Below are 12,457 nucleotides of genomic sequence, written 5' to 3' on the forward strand. Positions count from 1 at the left end.
TGGGGGGTGGGGAGGCGGCGGCCGCCCTGTGGCAGACGCGGCACCGGCCGGTCTCGCCCCCCACCTCCGCTCTCGGCGGTTCGGCAGCGGACGCCTGGCCCGCCGCCCCTCACCGGGCACGGCCGCGCACCCACCGCGCCAGCCGCCGGGCGTCAGTGGAGGCGCCCCTTTCCCGCCTCTCCCGCTCCCTCCCGCCCCCTCCCCCGCGCTCCCTCCTCCCCGCTCCCCCGCCCCCTCCCCCGGTAGCTCCCCGGCTCGCTCCCTCCCGCCGCTCCCCGCTGCGCAGAGCGCCGCGCCGGCCGGGGGCATGGAGAGCCAGCGCTGCTTCGCCAACCGCTTCGATGACTACCCGGGCAGCCCGGCGGCGGCGCCGGACAGGGAAGCGGCGGTGCCGCTGGTGACGGCCACCATCGAGCGGATCCTGCGGGAGCTGCCGCCCCTGGGCGGCCCCCGCGGCTGCCAGGGCGGGCTGTACGGCGGCGTGGCCGGCGTGGCCTATATGCTCTACCACGTCGCGCAGTGCCCGCTCTTCGCGCCGTCGCGGGAGGCCTACCTGCGGGCGGCCCGCCGCGTCGTGGACGCCTGCCTCCGCTACCAGGAGGGCGGCGGAGAGGCCGACGCCGACACCCGCGCCGCCTTCCTGCTGGGCGGCGCCGGGGTGTACGCGGTGGCGGCGCTGGTCTACCGCGCCCTGGGGTTGCCCGACTTCGCCCGGCCGCTGGACAAGTTCCGGGAGCTGAGCGAGGTCTGCGCCCCGCTCTCCTTCCTCGAGTGCGGCTCCGACGAGCTCTTCGTCGGCCGCGCCGGCTACCTGTGCGCCGCCCTGGTGCTGAAGCAGCGGCTGGGCATGGAGGTAAGGGCGGGCTGGGGGGACGGCGGAGCGGGGGGGGGGATGGCGAGTCACCCCCGGGGAAACCGGTCCCGCCGTCGGCGCGACCCCTGGGAGCTGCCGGCGGCCCCTCGGCGTGGCGCCCGGGCGTCCCTCCCCGCGCTGCTGCCGAGGCAGGGCAGTGCCCTCGCCCCGGGTCCGCGGTAGAGGGGGATGCACCGGTGCCGGGGCTCTCACACACACCAAAAAAAAACCCAAAAGCCCGCGCCTTTTCCAGCTGGCACTTTGGAGGGACGCTTCACGAAGAGCCGCGGGTGGGGTTTCTCTAGAAGCTGTTTCTCCTCAGCGCTCCCCGCTTAAAATAAACGACGCGTCTTCTGGAAGCGGGGAGCGGGGGGGCACAGGGCGCGCGGGATGCGGTCCCGCTGCTGGGGCAGGGCCCCGGGAACAGGGCGCTGCATCCCGCCGCAGGGCGCTCCCGGGGCGCGCCAGGAGCGCCGGTGGTTGGTTCCCGGGTGGTGAATTATTTGGCAGGAGCGGCCCTCGGTTTTCCATTAATATTTCCGTAAAATGAAGTGGATAAGAAAAGGAATAGTGGTGGGTAAAACAGAGTAAGGAGCTTTATAATAATAAGTGGTGCTGTGCTGTAATTTGCAAGCAAGGAACCAGATTTTAAGAGGCACTTGCTCTTACTAACTCCAGCATGTGGAAGCTGGTAGTCTCCTGGAAATCTGGCCATGCATTTTGGTACTTTTCATGAATGAGAGCTTTTTTTTTTCCTGGAAGCACGAGATCTGATTATGGTTCAACGTGCTGTTGTTTTCAGTAGTCGGGACTTTACCCTGAGATACTGTCATTGTCACTGCTGACAATTCAGAGCTTCCGCTGACTACAGCATGATAATTAATGCAACTGATTCTGTTTGCTGCGGTGTTTGTTACTAAGTGGTCAGTGCGGTATCTGAGCAGGCATTTGTTAGATTTTTGTTCCTGTCCTCTTGTCAGTTCCAATCTGTGTTTCCTCTGTTAATCACTGATTTGCAAGTTCATATGCTTCTGGCTTTCGTTCCTCCTGGGAGAGGAAGGAACTATTACAAGTAAATAAGTGATGTAAAAGCAAGTCGCTCTGCCCCATCCAATACCAGTCACTGCAATCAGAGTCCAAGGAAGTTCATTTAATGGAGGACTCGGGAGACTCCAGGGTACCCAGAGGAGGCAAGAAGGATGTTAAGTCAGTTGAATGTTTTGAGTGCCTTGAACAGAAATTCTTAACAGCACTAAGCATTTAAAATAGCATACCATACGTGCCAACTGTTTCTTTGTATAGGATTGTCTGACAATCATAACTATAAAGGTGGTTATGTTTATTTTATTTGTAAGCATAACATAACCAAACTTTTCATTCTTATAGCATTTTCTATGAGAGGAAAGTTTCACAGACACATCACAATCCTACGCGCAGTGTGCAGCAGTGCCAGCCTAAGGGGATGGTTCCTCACAGGGGAAGCCATCCCTGTTAGTTCAGGGAGCACATCTAGTGCCCATGTCAATGCTTATGATGATGTCGTGAAATACCAGCTGAATGAGGTGGCACCCTGCACTCTACTGCTTCGTTTAATTCCTTCATCCATTTGTTTTACGTCCTTGAGAGCAATCGCTGAACAGTTTGGAGAATAGGTGCAGTCACCTCTGACAGGCAGTGCAAGGAAGGGGAAAGCTCTCCTCTCTGTTTGCTTGCTTGCTGAAAAGATGATACTTTATGCTGCTCTAAAGAGTTAAACATCCCCACAGATGAGCACAGGTATGCACTTATTGTGGGATCCGTGTGGCAGGTGGGTTAAATACAATCATGAAGGGGTTTATCTTGCCAATAAAATGTATTCTGTGTCCCCTTGCTGATGTTTTAATCAGTAAGCTAACATCCTTCCATGGTATTATTTGTTCTGTCACCACATTGTAATTTTAAATGTATAGTGCAAGAAATAAACCAAAATAATCTAAACTCTTAAGTATCAATAAAACCAACTTCAATTTTTAATTTTAACAAAAATTAAAACTTCTAATTAAAATATTTTGATCCTTAATGAGGAAAATGATCACAATTTCTAGCCTATGTGTATTCATGGTTCAGCAGAATTTGGGTCCTTGGATAAATGTTCCCATCCTAATACAGAATTATTTTAATTAGTATATGGCCAGACCAGACCCTGCATCTTTTTACAAATGAAGACAAGGATGCCCAGAGACAGTGCGTGTCATTTATTACCCAAGGTCGAACGGTAAGCCAGGTACATCCCAGAATAGAAGCAACGTCTTGTGATTCGAACCACTGGAAAATGCTACCTCCTGTAATTTGATTGTGCACCGTCTCACATGGCTCATTGCAGTATGTTTTCTTGTTTCCGACGTTCTTTTTTTTGAGAATGCTGTGCACACAGCACGAAGTGAAATCCATTCCTTAATTTGAAATACAGCCGCTGCTGCCCGTGTGGTTGTTTTTTCCTCTGAAGAAGTCAAATGGTGACCTGTATACAAGAGATTGCTTGCCCTTGAAGAAAGGCTTTTTGAGCAAATTTTACAATTTCTGCTGTGGGTTTGGTTTTTGTCTTTTCTGGACAGGGAAGGAAGAGACTGCTTTATTTTGGTAAACGCCAATTTAACTCAGGTGCTGTGCCCTGATGCTCAAGTTGCTTGCTAAAGAGTCTCGGTGTTTTAAAGCTTTACATGTTCTTCAGAAAGTTAATGGACTGTCCTGAAGGCTCCAGTCTATTGAATAACATTGACCTCATGTGCAGAAGGCATTTGCATTCGGCTGGTTTCCAGAGTTTTAGGCTAATGCAGCATTTCCCCCTGATGAATTAATTGAGAGTTTTTGCATGAGTAAGGATTACTTTAACAGTCAAGGCTTAACAGGATCTGACTTTCATGATGCACTATGCACTAGGAAAGATGTTTGTTTTCATCCTTTCTTTGATTTCCATTCTAGTTGGTGCTTCCAGGCAAAGATGGGTAAAATACTGTTTTGGCCGAAACAATGTGTTGTTTGTATAAGGGACATATAAGTAAGGTGCATGTACTTTAGCTATCCTTAACCGCTGTGTTTTCACAGTTTAGGGGAAATTCTGTCGTCTTCACGTACGTTTTTTTTCTGATGCTTGTAGCGTTGGTTCATTATGTGTTCTTGGGAAAATCTGCCGGTCCTGCTTTTAATTCTCTTCACTCGGTCTCTATTTGCTTGTGCAAACAGTAGTAAGACACCATTAAAATGGTGGTCCCATCCCCCTCTTCGGATGGTATTTTGTCCTCTCTTCATTTTTTCTCAGGGATGTTTCTGTCCCATTTCGTGGTTGATGGAGCATGGTGTGTCTCAGTAGTTGCACTTCCTTCTGGCAATGTAACTGTCAGATGACAGAGGAAAAGGTACAGAAGTTCAAGTGGCTTCTTGCATCACCATCTGCTAAGATGTTACCACCTTTTAGCACAGCTCAGGTTTTCTTTTAATAACTGACTGAACCAATGGGCTTGACTGACGTCCACTAGCTCTGGGTTGCAGCAGAAAAGGCAGCGGCGGATAACGGTGTACCGCGTAGGAGGCAGGGCAGTGTTTTGTGTGACTGCCTGGTGCTGTGGTTTCATTAGAGACTATAGTTTTGAAAGACATTGGGGACACCGTAAGTCCCCAACGGTGACAAGCTGAACCAGCACACTATGCCAGCAACGTGGCCAAACCAGTTCTCTCAGGGTCTGACCCGCTGGGGCGAGACTTGAGAGCCTACAGAGACCTTAAGCTCCTTCATGCCGCTGTGTGGTTAAGCTTTCTGTCTCTGTGGCAGAGGGACATCTCAATTTTCTTTTCCAACAAAGGCGATGTCATGGCGGTGTGTGTTTCCGAGGTGGTTGTCCCATCACAGGGAAGGCACGATTCTGATGCTGTTTGTTATGGGATGCCCAGAAAGGGCAGTGGTCTTTTTAGCACGACTCTGTTGAGTATAGGGCTCTGCTAAAAACCATATTTACCTTGGCTGCTGTCTATCACCAAAGTCTTTTCTCTTGGACCTCACAAGATTGTAAATCAAGCTGACCAACCTCACCTGGTACATGGAAAACAGAAACAGCACTGCTGTGCGATATCTGGAATCTAGGTGCCACAGCAAGGGAAGTGTGAGGCAGGACTGGCTTTAAAAGGCAGTGGAACAGACTGATGTGCAGTGAGTGGGACCTGACAGGTCCAGCCAATATAGTTCATAATATTCTGGGAGAGAAGATATAAATGAGGGAAAATTATTTTCTTTCAAGTTCTCAGACAACTTTAGATGATACTACTTGTTCCTTAGAGTCTTCTTTCCAGCTAGTGTTTAAAGACTATTGTAGGTTACTTTGCTCCACCTCTTTGGTGTTTTTTTCCCAGCCTTTTAGAAAAAGATTCAGAAAGCATGAGAGGAAGGAGCTTCCTGAATCCTGCCTAGAACACGTTCATTTGCGACTCTTTAAGTGTAAATATATTAATGCTGAACATAGTGTTTATGAAATACACTCGGTGGACCAGTCTTAGAAAGGGAGATCTGCAAAATACCCACAGAGGAGATGCAGCTCCAAGTGCTGCAGCGCCGAGTCTCCGTGTTAGGCTTTTAATCACACCTGCACCTGAAGGGGAAGGGTTGGCCTTTTCCTTCTCTGTGCCCATTAAAGTCCTTTCTCTCTGTGGAAGAATTGGCCAGTTTATCTGAAACGTTGTGGTGTTTGAAATGTCAAATATCGTGGTGCTAGCTGGAGCTGTACTGATTTCATTATTTCATTTTACACAGGCTACTACACAGCCAGGATGGTTTTTTGCCAGAGAGGATTAAAATGAGATTAACAGTGGAAATAAAAAGCTTTTGATCTAGCCTGCCTTTTAAATGTACACTCTTCTAGCCATGGTTTCCCAGACCACATAGAGGGGCTAGATTTTGCTTTAATTTGCTTAAATTGATGAATTTAAGCTGGGAGTTGAATATAGGTGTTTTCTAAAGTAAACAGTGAAACAAAGGGAATTATTTGCATCTGGATTTTTTTAGGAAGCATTCTGAAATAGTTTGGGTCTACAGTTTCAGAATTTCTCTGTTTCCCTTCAGCTGGGCAACACAAATCTTTTTTATTTTTTTAAACAGCTTTCAAATTCTGAGATGGAGACATTTTGATAATGGCTGCCTGGATTCAGTTCAACACAGTGGACACTGACTATCCAGTTGTAGGGTTAAAGTAGAAAATTTGGGGTAGAAAATGTTGAATTTCAAGTTTAACAGCCAGTAAAAAAGCACTGTAGCACAGAGGGTTTAGTGTAGATCTTGCCAGGGTTGGAGGTTTGATTGACACAAGTTTAGCTACATACGTTATATATTCTGTTGCAGAAATACAGATTTCAACTGCTTATAGCTGAAGAGTGGTATTAATCTGCCATCGTCTTCTGAAAAGCCAGTTTTGTACAAAAGATATCTCTGTACTGCTTTGTGCTGTTGGAAGAACGTTTGCCTATACAGCAGCATCTTTTTGCTGAAAAAGCAGCCCAAGCAGTAATGGTGATGTTATAATACCAGTTTCTATTAAAAAAAAAAAAAAAAAAAAATATATATATATATTTATCTGGAACCATCCCTTGTATCCAAAATAGATCTCTATTTTTCCATCCTTCTTCTAACTCCTTTAAATTTCACATACTGGAAGTTAACTCTTAAACCTTGTCAGTTCAGTCATCATCTTCATCTTCACTATGGAGAACTTTCAAGTTACCCTTTGGAGTTGGTCTGTATCGCTCCTTAGCCTGCTAGAAGCAGAGGTGTTGAAAGCAATGTCTTTGTCCTCTGCAGAGCAGAGCGTGCTGCCTCTGGCTTGAAGATGAGATCTGCGGCACAAAATGCAGGAATCGGAATGAGGGCATTTTTGTTGAAAAGGTGCCGAGCAGTTCTTTGGACCTGTGGATTGTGTCTGGTGACTGAATCTCTGGAAGCATCTGGAGGTCTCGGAGCATTTGAAGCAGAGAAGCAGAAGATCTGTCCAGTGGAGAGATGCAGGGCTTGGCTGGAAGCTACTGTGCTTCATAGCGTTAGTCACTTGTGCTCAGTTTGGTGGCACAGTGCAGGAAATTCATGAAATATATTTCAGATTTTTATATGTTGTATTATATACGTATGTCAAAGAACTTTATTACAATACTGTGTTTCTACAGATAGCTGTATTTGACATCTATGTTTTCCTCCATGACAAAGGCTAATAGTGATTTTTTTGGCACATTTCTCAAAATGACCAAAAGCCACAGTTAACACTAGGTGACATAGCAGAAAGAAAGAGTGCATGTGTACAATATGCACATATGGTGGGGTGCGTGAAGGCAGAGAATCAGGCAGGCGTGGGGAAAAAAAGACGTTTGATAGAGGCTGAACAAGGAGGAGAAAGAAAGAGCCAATTAAAAATGATAAAAAAGCAAAAGAATAAGTTACTGGCAAAAATATAAAAATGGAAAGCTGCAGAGGGGTGGCAAAATTCAAAGATGAAGGGAAAAAGGGAAGAAATAATGTAGAACCTAGAGCAGGGGAGTTTTAAAACTAAAATCAGGTTCTCTGGCAAACTGATGTGGATATGATGGCTAATGTACTCAATTTAGAAGAAGATAAAAGTTCAACAGAAGAGTAGAGACAGGGAGAAAACAAGTTAGGGAGTGGGCAGAGGAGTAAACTGCATTTTGTTGAGGAAAATTACTATTTTTGTCTGCTTGTTTTTTGTTTGTCACTCTTCTGTCACTGTATTCTCTTTGCATAGACTCATACACTTACAAAAATAGCTGTTATCACATTCAGCGCTTGCAAATTCAGAGCACAACGTTATGTCTTACATTCTATATTTTCTTTCTCTAAGGAATAACTGAGATAACTACTTGATGTCTGGAAGCAAATATGGGCAGTTTCATGTACATTGCCATACTACTTCTGACACTGACATTTTCCTATTACATGCATATAATACTATAAATTAGTGTGTGACCTAAATGATACTCCTCTTAGTAAGTCTTGCTTTGGTACCAGGCTAAAGAAGCAGAAACGTGAAAGACTGAGTGGCTCCTGAGAGGAAGAAAAGAGCAGAAGGCTAACAATAATTACCCATGAAAGTGTAACAACCTCAGCACTTTACAGCACTGAAATGGAGGGATAAAATTAAGCCTTAAGTTTCTCTATAGTCATTTAATATACATCATTAGAACATTAGACTTGTACGTAAATCATAGCACAGCTATGCACCGCAACTAGCAGGGCCTAAATATAGTAACTATCCTCCTCTTTCCTCTCTCCTCCATTAAATCAATAGACCCTACTTCTCTCTGTTAATTCAGCTGGTCAGTCGTAAAATCAACCTACCACCCTATTGACAGGCTGTATAAAGACTGCAGAGCAGTTTACTCAGCCAGTAAACCGTTGTCTTCAGCTGTGCCTCCAAGCAGTAGAGGAGCTCTGCAGAGAGGATCAGGGAGCCGATTAAAATGGGTGAGTCCCATGGTCCTGCTCTGCTACTGCGGGAGCATCCCATCACAGCATGGTGTAAGACATTTGCTATAAATGGGAGTGTTGTTTGTCAGCCAACTTCTCTATTCCACCCTCTTTTTAAAAAATCAGAATTCAATACATGCAATCAGGTCACCATTTTTGATAAGACAGTCTGTCAAAATGCGTCTCTGTCTGTGTCTGTCATGCAGTTCTTTGACCATTGACAAGAATGAGATTAAGCACCGAGTGATGTTGCGTAACCTTCTGTCCACTCCATTACAACAGAGCTCAGTGAAAATACCCTGTCAAAACCAATTATTTCTTATCTATCTTGTAGGATTATTTTCAAGTGATAGTGAGTTGATTAATTTTCCTAGGAGTAGCAAGGCAAAATAATTGAAATAGCTATTTCGTTTTAGGCAAACATGATCAAGAAGTATCTTAATAGAAGTCCAAGCTGTTGCTGAGTCATTTGGTGTTTCTCAGCTCGGTATATTTTGGTGTCTGAGAGCAGAACCATAAATCTATTTTTGCAGCAGATTAGCATTCCTGAATTCCTCATTTTAATGGCTTAATCTCTTGTTGAAGAGCAGTGGATCATGAGTGAGATGGAATGGGTGACAGATAGCACTGAATGACCTGTGGGGAAAAAAAAATGTGGCAGGTAAATATACCTTCTAGCTGTCCAAGGCATTTAGTTATTTTGTGTGGCTAATCTTTTTCTTCACATTTATTCTCTCAGTGGTACAATGTTAACGAAATTGAGGACTGTAAATTTGGGATATGCTGGTCAAATTTATATTTCAGTGTTAAGGAAATGGAAGCTACTCTTAAAAGCGTGTGGACCTGGGGCTAGAAGTAGCACAGGACAAAGCAGCTTTCCACTGTTGGGTCAGTGCAGAATCAGAAAATGGTAGGTATTGCATACTGGCAGTGTTCTGCAGTTTTTCTGCTCAGTCCTGACAACCAAATGATATCCCTACCGGAATCAAATAACTGGTAGGGACCTAGAGAGGTAATTCAAGCTGCACTCTAGTCCCCCAGGCAGGTGTACCTGTGCCTGTGTCATCCCTGGCACCCTCTCTCTGACCTGCTCTTCATACCTTCATACATGGAGGATCTGCAGTCTGCCTTGGCTGTCTGAGACACTGTTTTGTTAGCTTCCCTATTAGAAAATCTAGCCTAATGAATAATCTGAATCTTGCTGTAATTTAAGCCTCATATTCCTTGTCCTGTCCATTGAGAAATAGTAAGAAATTCTGTTCCTCTTTACAGAGGCTCTTCATGTACTTCAAGACTGTTATAATTTCTACCCTTAATCTTTTCTTCTCTAAACAAACAACCCATATCCTTCAAGTCTTCCCATGTGTGTCATGTTTTCTACACCTCTAGTTGTTCCCATTGCACTCCGCCAGACTCCCTCCAGCCTTTTCCGAACAGTGCCAGAAATTGGACACATGGTTCTGGCACGGGCCTTTCTAATTGAGCAGAGAGATAGCTTTGTGTTTCTTCCAGGTCTTGTTTCTATTTATAGAGCTCAGTAAGGTGTTTGCATCTCACACCAGTGTGACGTTGACTCACATCCAGCTCATGACCTGCTATTATCCAGCAGTCTTTTAATGGGCCGCTGCTACATAGACAGGTATTCATTAGGAAAAGCCTCTGAACAAGGGAAGTAGGTAGGGGTCATGTAAAGACCAGGGAGTCATTGAACCACAGAAGCTGTGCTGTGATACACAATGTCAGAAGCTTCTTCAACTGAAGGAGCTTTGTTTCATTAAAGCCAACTAGAGAACCTTTCCTTTCTTCCCTGAATAAAACTAGGAATATGTTACTCTATGTTGTAATGCCAGATGTGCCGTTACATATTCAGGGGACATATGAAGTGAGAGCGTTCCTTTCTGGAAGTATAGTTGGAACATAGTAAGTAAATTATTTTGTCCGTATTAGAAATCAAGGAATAAGTGACATCTGAAGGTGTGTCTGGAAGTTAAACTTAGTCTGTTCTTGTCATTTACTTTTGTTGGTACTGTAAAGATAAAGCTCAGTGTTGTCTCTCTCCCTAGCTCTGTTATGTTCAGTAGGGCCATTTTATATATGCTTGGATTCACCAGCAGCATGAGTCAGTGGAAATCTATCCTTTTCTTTTTATAAAAGTTTCTTACAGCTTCATCCAGCATCACCAAATGTGGGGTTTTTGGCTTACCAGAACTGTCCCAACAAAAGCAAAAATTGTCTTGCAGTAAAGTAATAGTACAGGCAGGGGTTGGAAGCATCAGCCTTGCCATAGGTGTTCATAGGACTTTGAACGTGCTGTTTTCACTAACATTCTTCATCCCTTTGTAGAGCTACCTCCTGATCTCTAGATGTTTCTGCTTGCCATCTGTGAAATGGCTAATGGTATACGTAATTGTTTTAGTTTTCTAAGGCTAAGCCAGTGATTAATTAGTCAGAATTACAGTTATAATAGCAATGTACCCCCAGATACACATTCCACATGTAGCTGTTTAAATTTGATCAGGCATAAGTTGGTCAAATATGAACTCAGGGAAAATTCTTAGTAGTAGAACAGCAAAACAAACTTCTTCAGGCTCTTTAAATAAATATTGATTTATTTGTTCTTGGTCTCGCACAGCTGAATTAATCATGAGCTTTCTTATGCCAGGCTGCCATTTCCATACATTCATGGTTTTTATTATGCCAGCAAAAATACCTGGGAATAATGTTTATATAACTGCTACACATACAGATGACAAAATGTAGACAGAGTTATAGTATGAATACATTTGTCCTGTTTTGATTTTGTTCTCTAAGCACTGTGGGACTGCCAGGTTATTTTGATAAAGCAAATATTGTGAGGTAAATTTAAAAAAATCACACAGGTAAGCTGAGTCAAACTCGAAGTTGAATCTGAAGATCACTAGAGGAGTAAAATGCACACCATCTGAACAGTGTATCAACATTCTTACATTTGGATTTGGCTCAGTCGTAGGGTCAAAGCATGGTCAAGGCTGGAAGGCACCTCTTGAGATCTTCTGGTCCATCCGCCTGCTCAGAGCCGGGTCCACAAGAGCAGATTGCTCAGGGCTCTGTCCACTTGGGTTTGAATATCTCCACTCTGTGACCTCCCTGGGCAACCTGTCCCTGTGTTTGGCCACTCACACAGTAAAAAAGCTTTCTCTTTACATTTAAGTAGAAATTTCTGTCACTGAGAACTGCTGAGAAGAGCCTGGCTCCATCTTCTCTCCTGTCTCCTATCATGTGTTTATACATGTTGACAAAATCTCCCCTGAGCCTTCTCCAGGCTGAACAATTCCTGAGTTAATACATGGAACGCACCCTGGGAGGGCCAGAAGAATTAAATGTGACTCCCCAAAATTGCAGTCATTTCTGCTCTGTTTGCCTCTTTCCCCAAAAGCAAGCTCACCATGCTATTCCACCTCCTCTGACTTCCCCTAGTGCCTTGGACAGGCAAATGATTGCAGGTTTTTCCCCTGCAGTTGCAAGCAGGCAAGAGCCTGAAGTCCAGAAGTGTCGAAAGGAGCCGTTCAGCGCCACGCTCTGCCACAGAGCCTTAAACACCAGGTACATCCCTGCTTGTCAATCTTTGCTGCGTCAAGGAAGTGCAAAACTTCTCCCAGTAGCTGAATATTAAGGTTGACAAAATTGTTCCTGGCTCTTGCAGGTAACTGGGAAAGTTCTGGATCTGAAGAGCTTTAGTGTAAAGATTATTTTTTTTAAAACAAAACCTAAGCAGCCTTAGATGCAGCCCAAGGGCTTCTCAGTGCCTTGTGCCACTGCAGCACTGAATGTCCGTTACTGAAAATGTCTGGATGATTGTAGGAGATGGACCACATGCACCACAGTTAAAGGAAGACAGGAAGTACCCTAAAATTACCTGTACCCCTGAGCTATGGGAAGATTATTTCCTGAGCGCCGGTATTAATCAAACACATCAGATTGCTGTTTGCCACTGGAGGAGGGGAGTTCCCTGTCCCACAGTATATGTGGAGAGCCAAGGATGCATCAGGGGAAGAAAGCAAAACCTTTCTCTGAAAGTTGAGCTACAGGCCAGGGGTGATAAAACATTCTTCCAGGTGTCTGCAGATAGCCAG

The 12,457-nt window shown here is 45.0% G+C and overlaps 1 protein-coding gene across 1 annotated transcript in view; it reads left to right on the forward strand.

Moving 5' to 3' along the window:
* The first annotated feature begins 264 nt into the window (after nucleotides 1-264).
* LANCL3 (LanC like family member 3) overlaps nucleotides 265-12,457 on the forward strand; it is a 32,300-nt gene continuing 20,107 nt past the window's right edge. Inside the window, exon 1 of the mRNA XM_086470058.1 lies at nucleotides 265-853. Within this exon, the coding sequence (XP_086326184.1) occupies nucleotides 308-853 (546 nt within the window). The 5' untranslated portion in view covers nucleotides 265-307. The remainder of the gene's footprint in view (nucleotides 854-12,457) is intronic.

Source organism: Leptosomus discolor, chromosome 1, assembly GCF_034619465.1.
Source record: "Leptosomus discolor isolate bLepDis1 chromosome 1, bLepDis1.hap2, whole genome shotgun sequence".
Classification (NCBI taxonomy): Eukaryota; Metazoa; Chordata; class Aves; order Leptosomiformes; family Leptosomidae; genus Leptosomus; species Leptosomus discolor.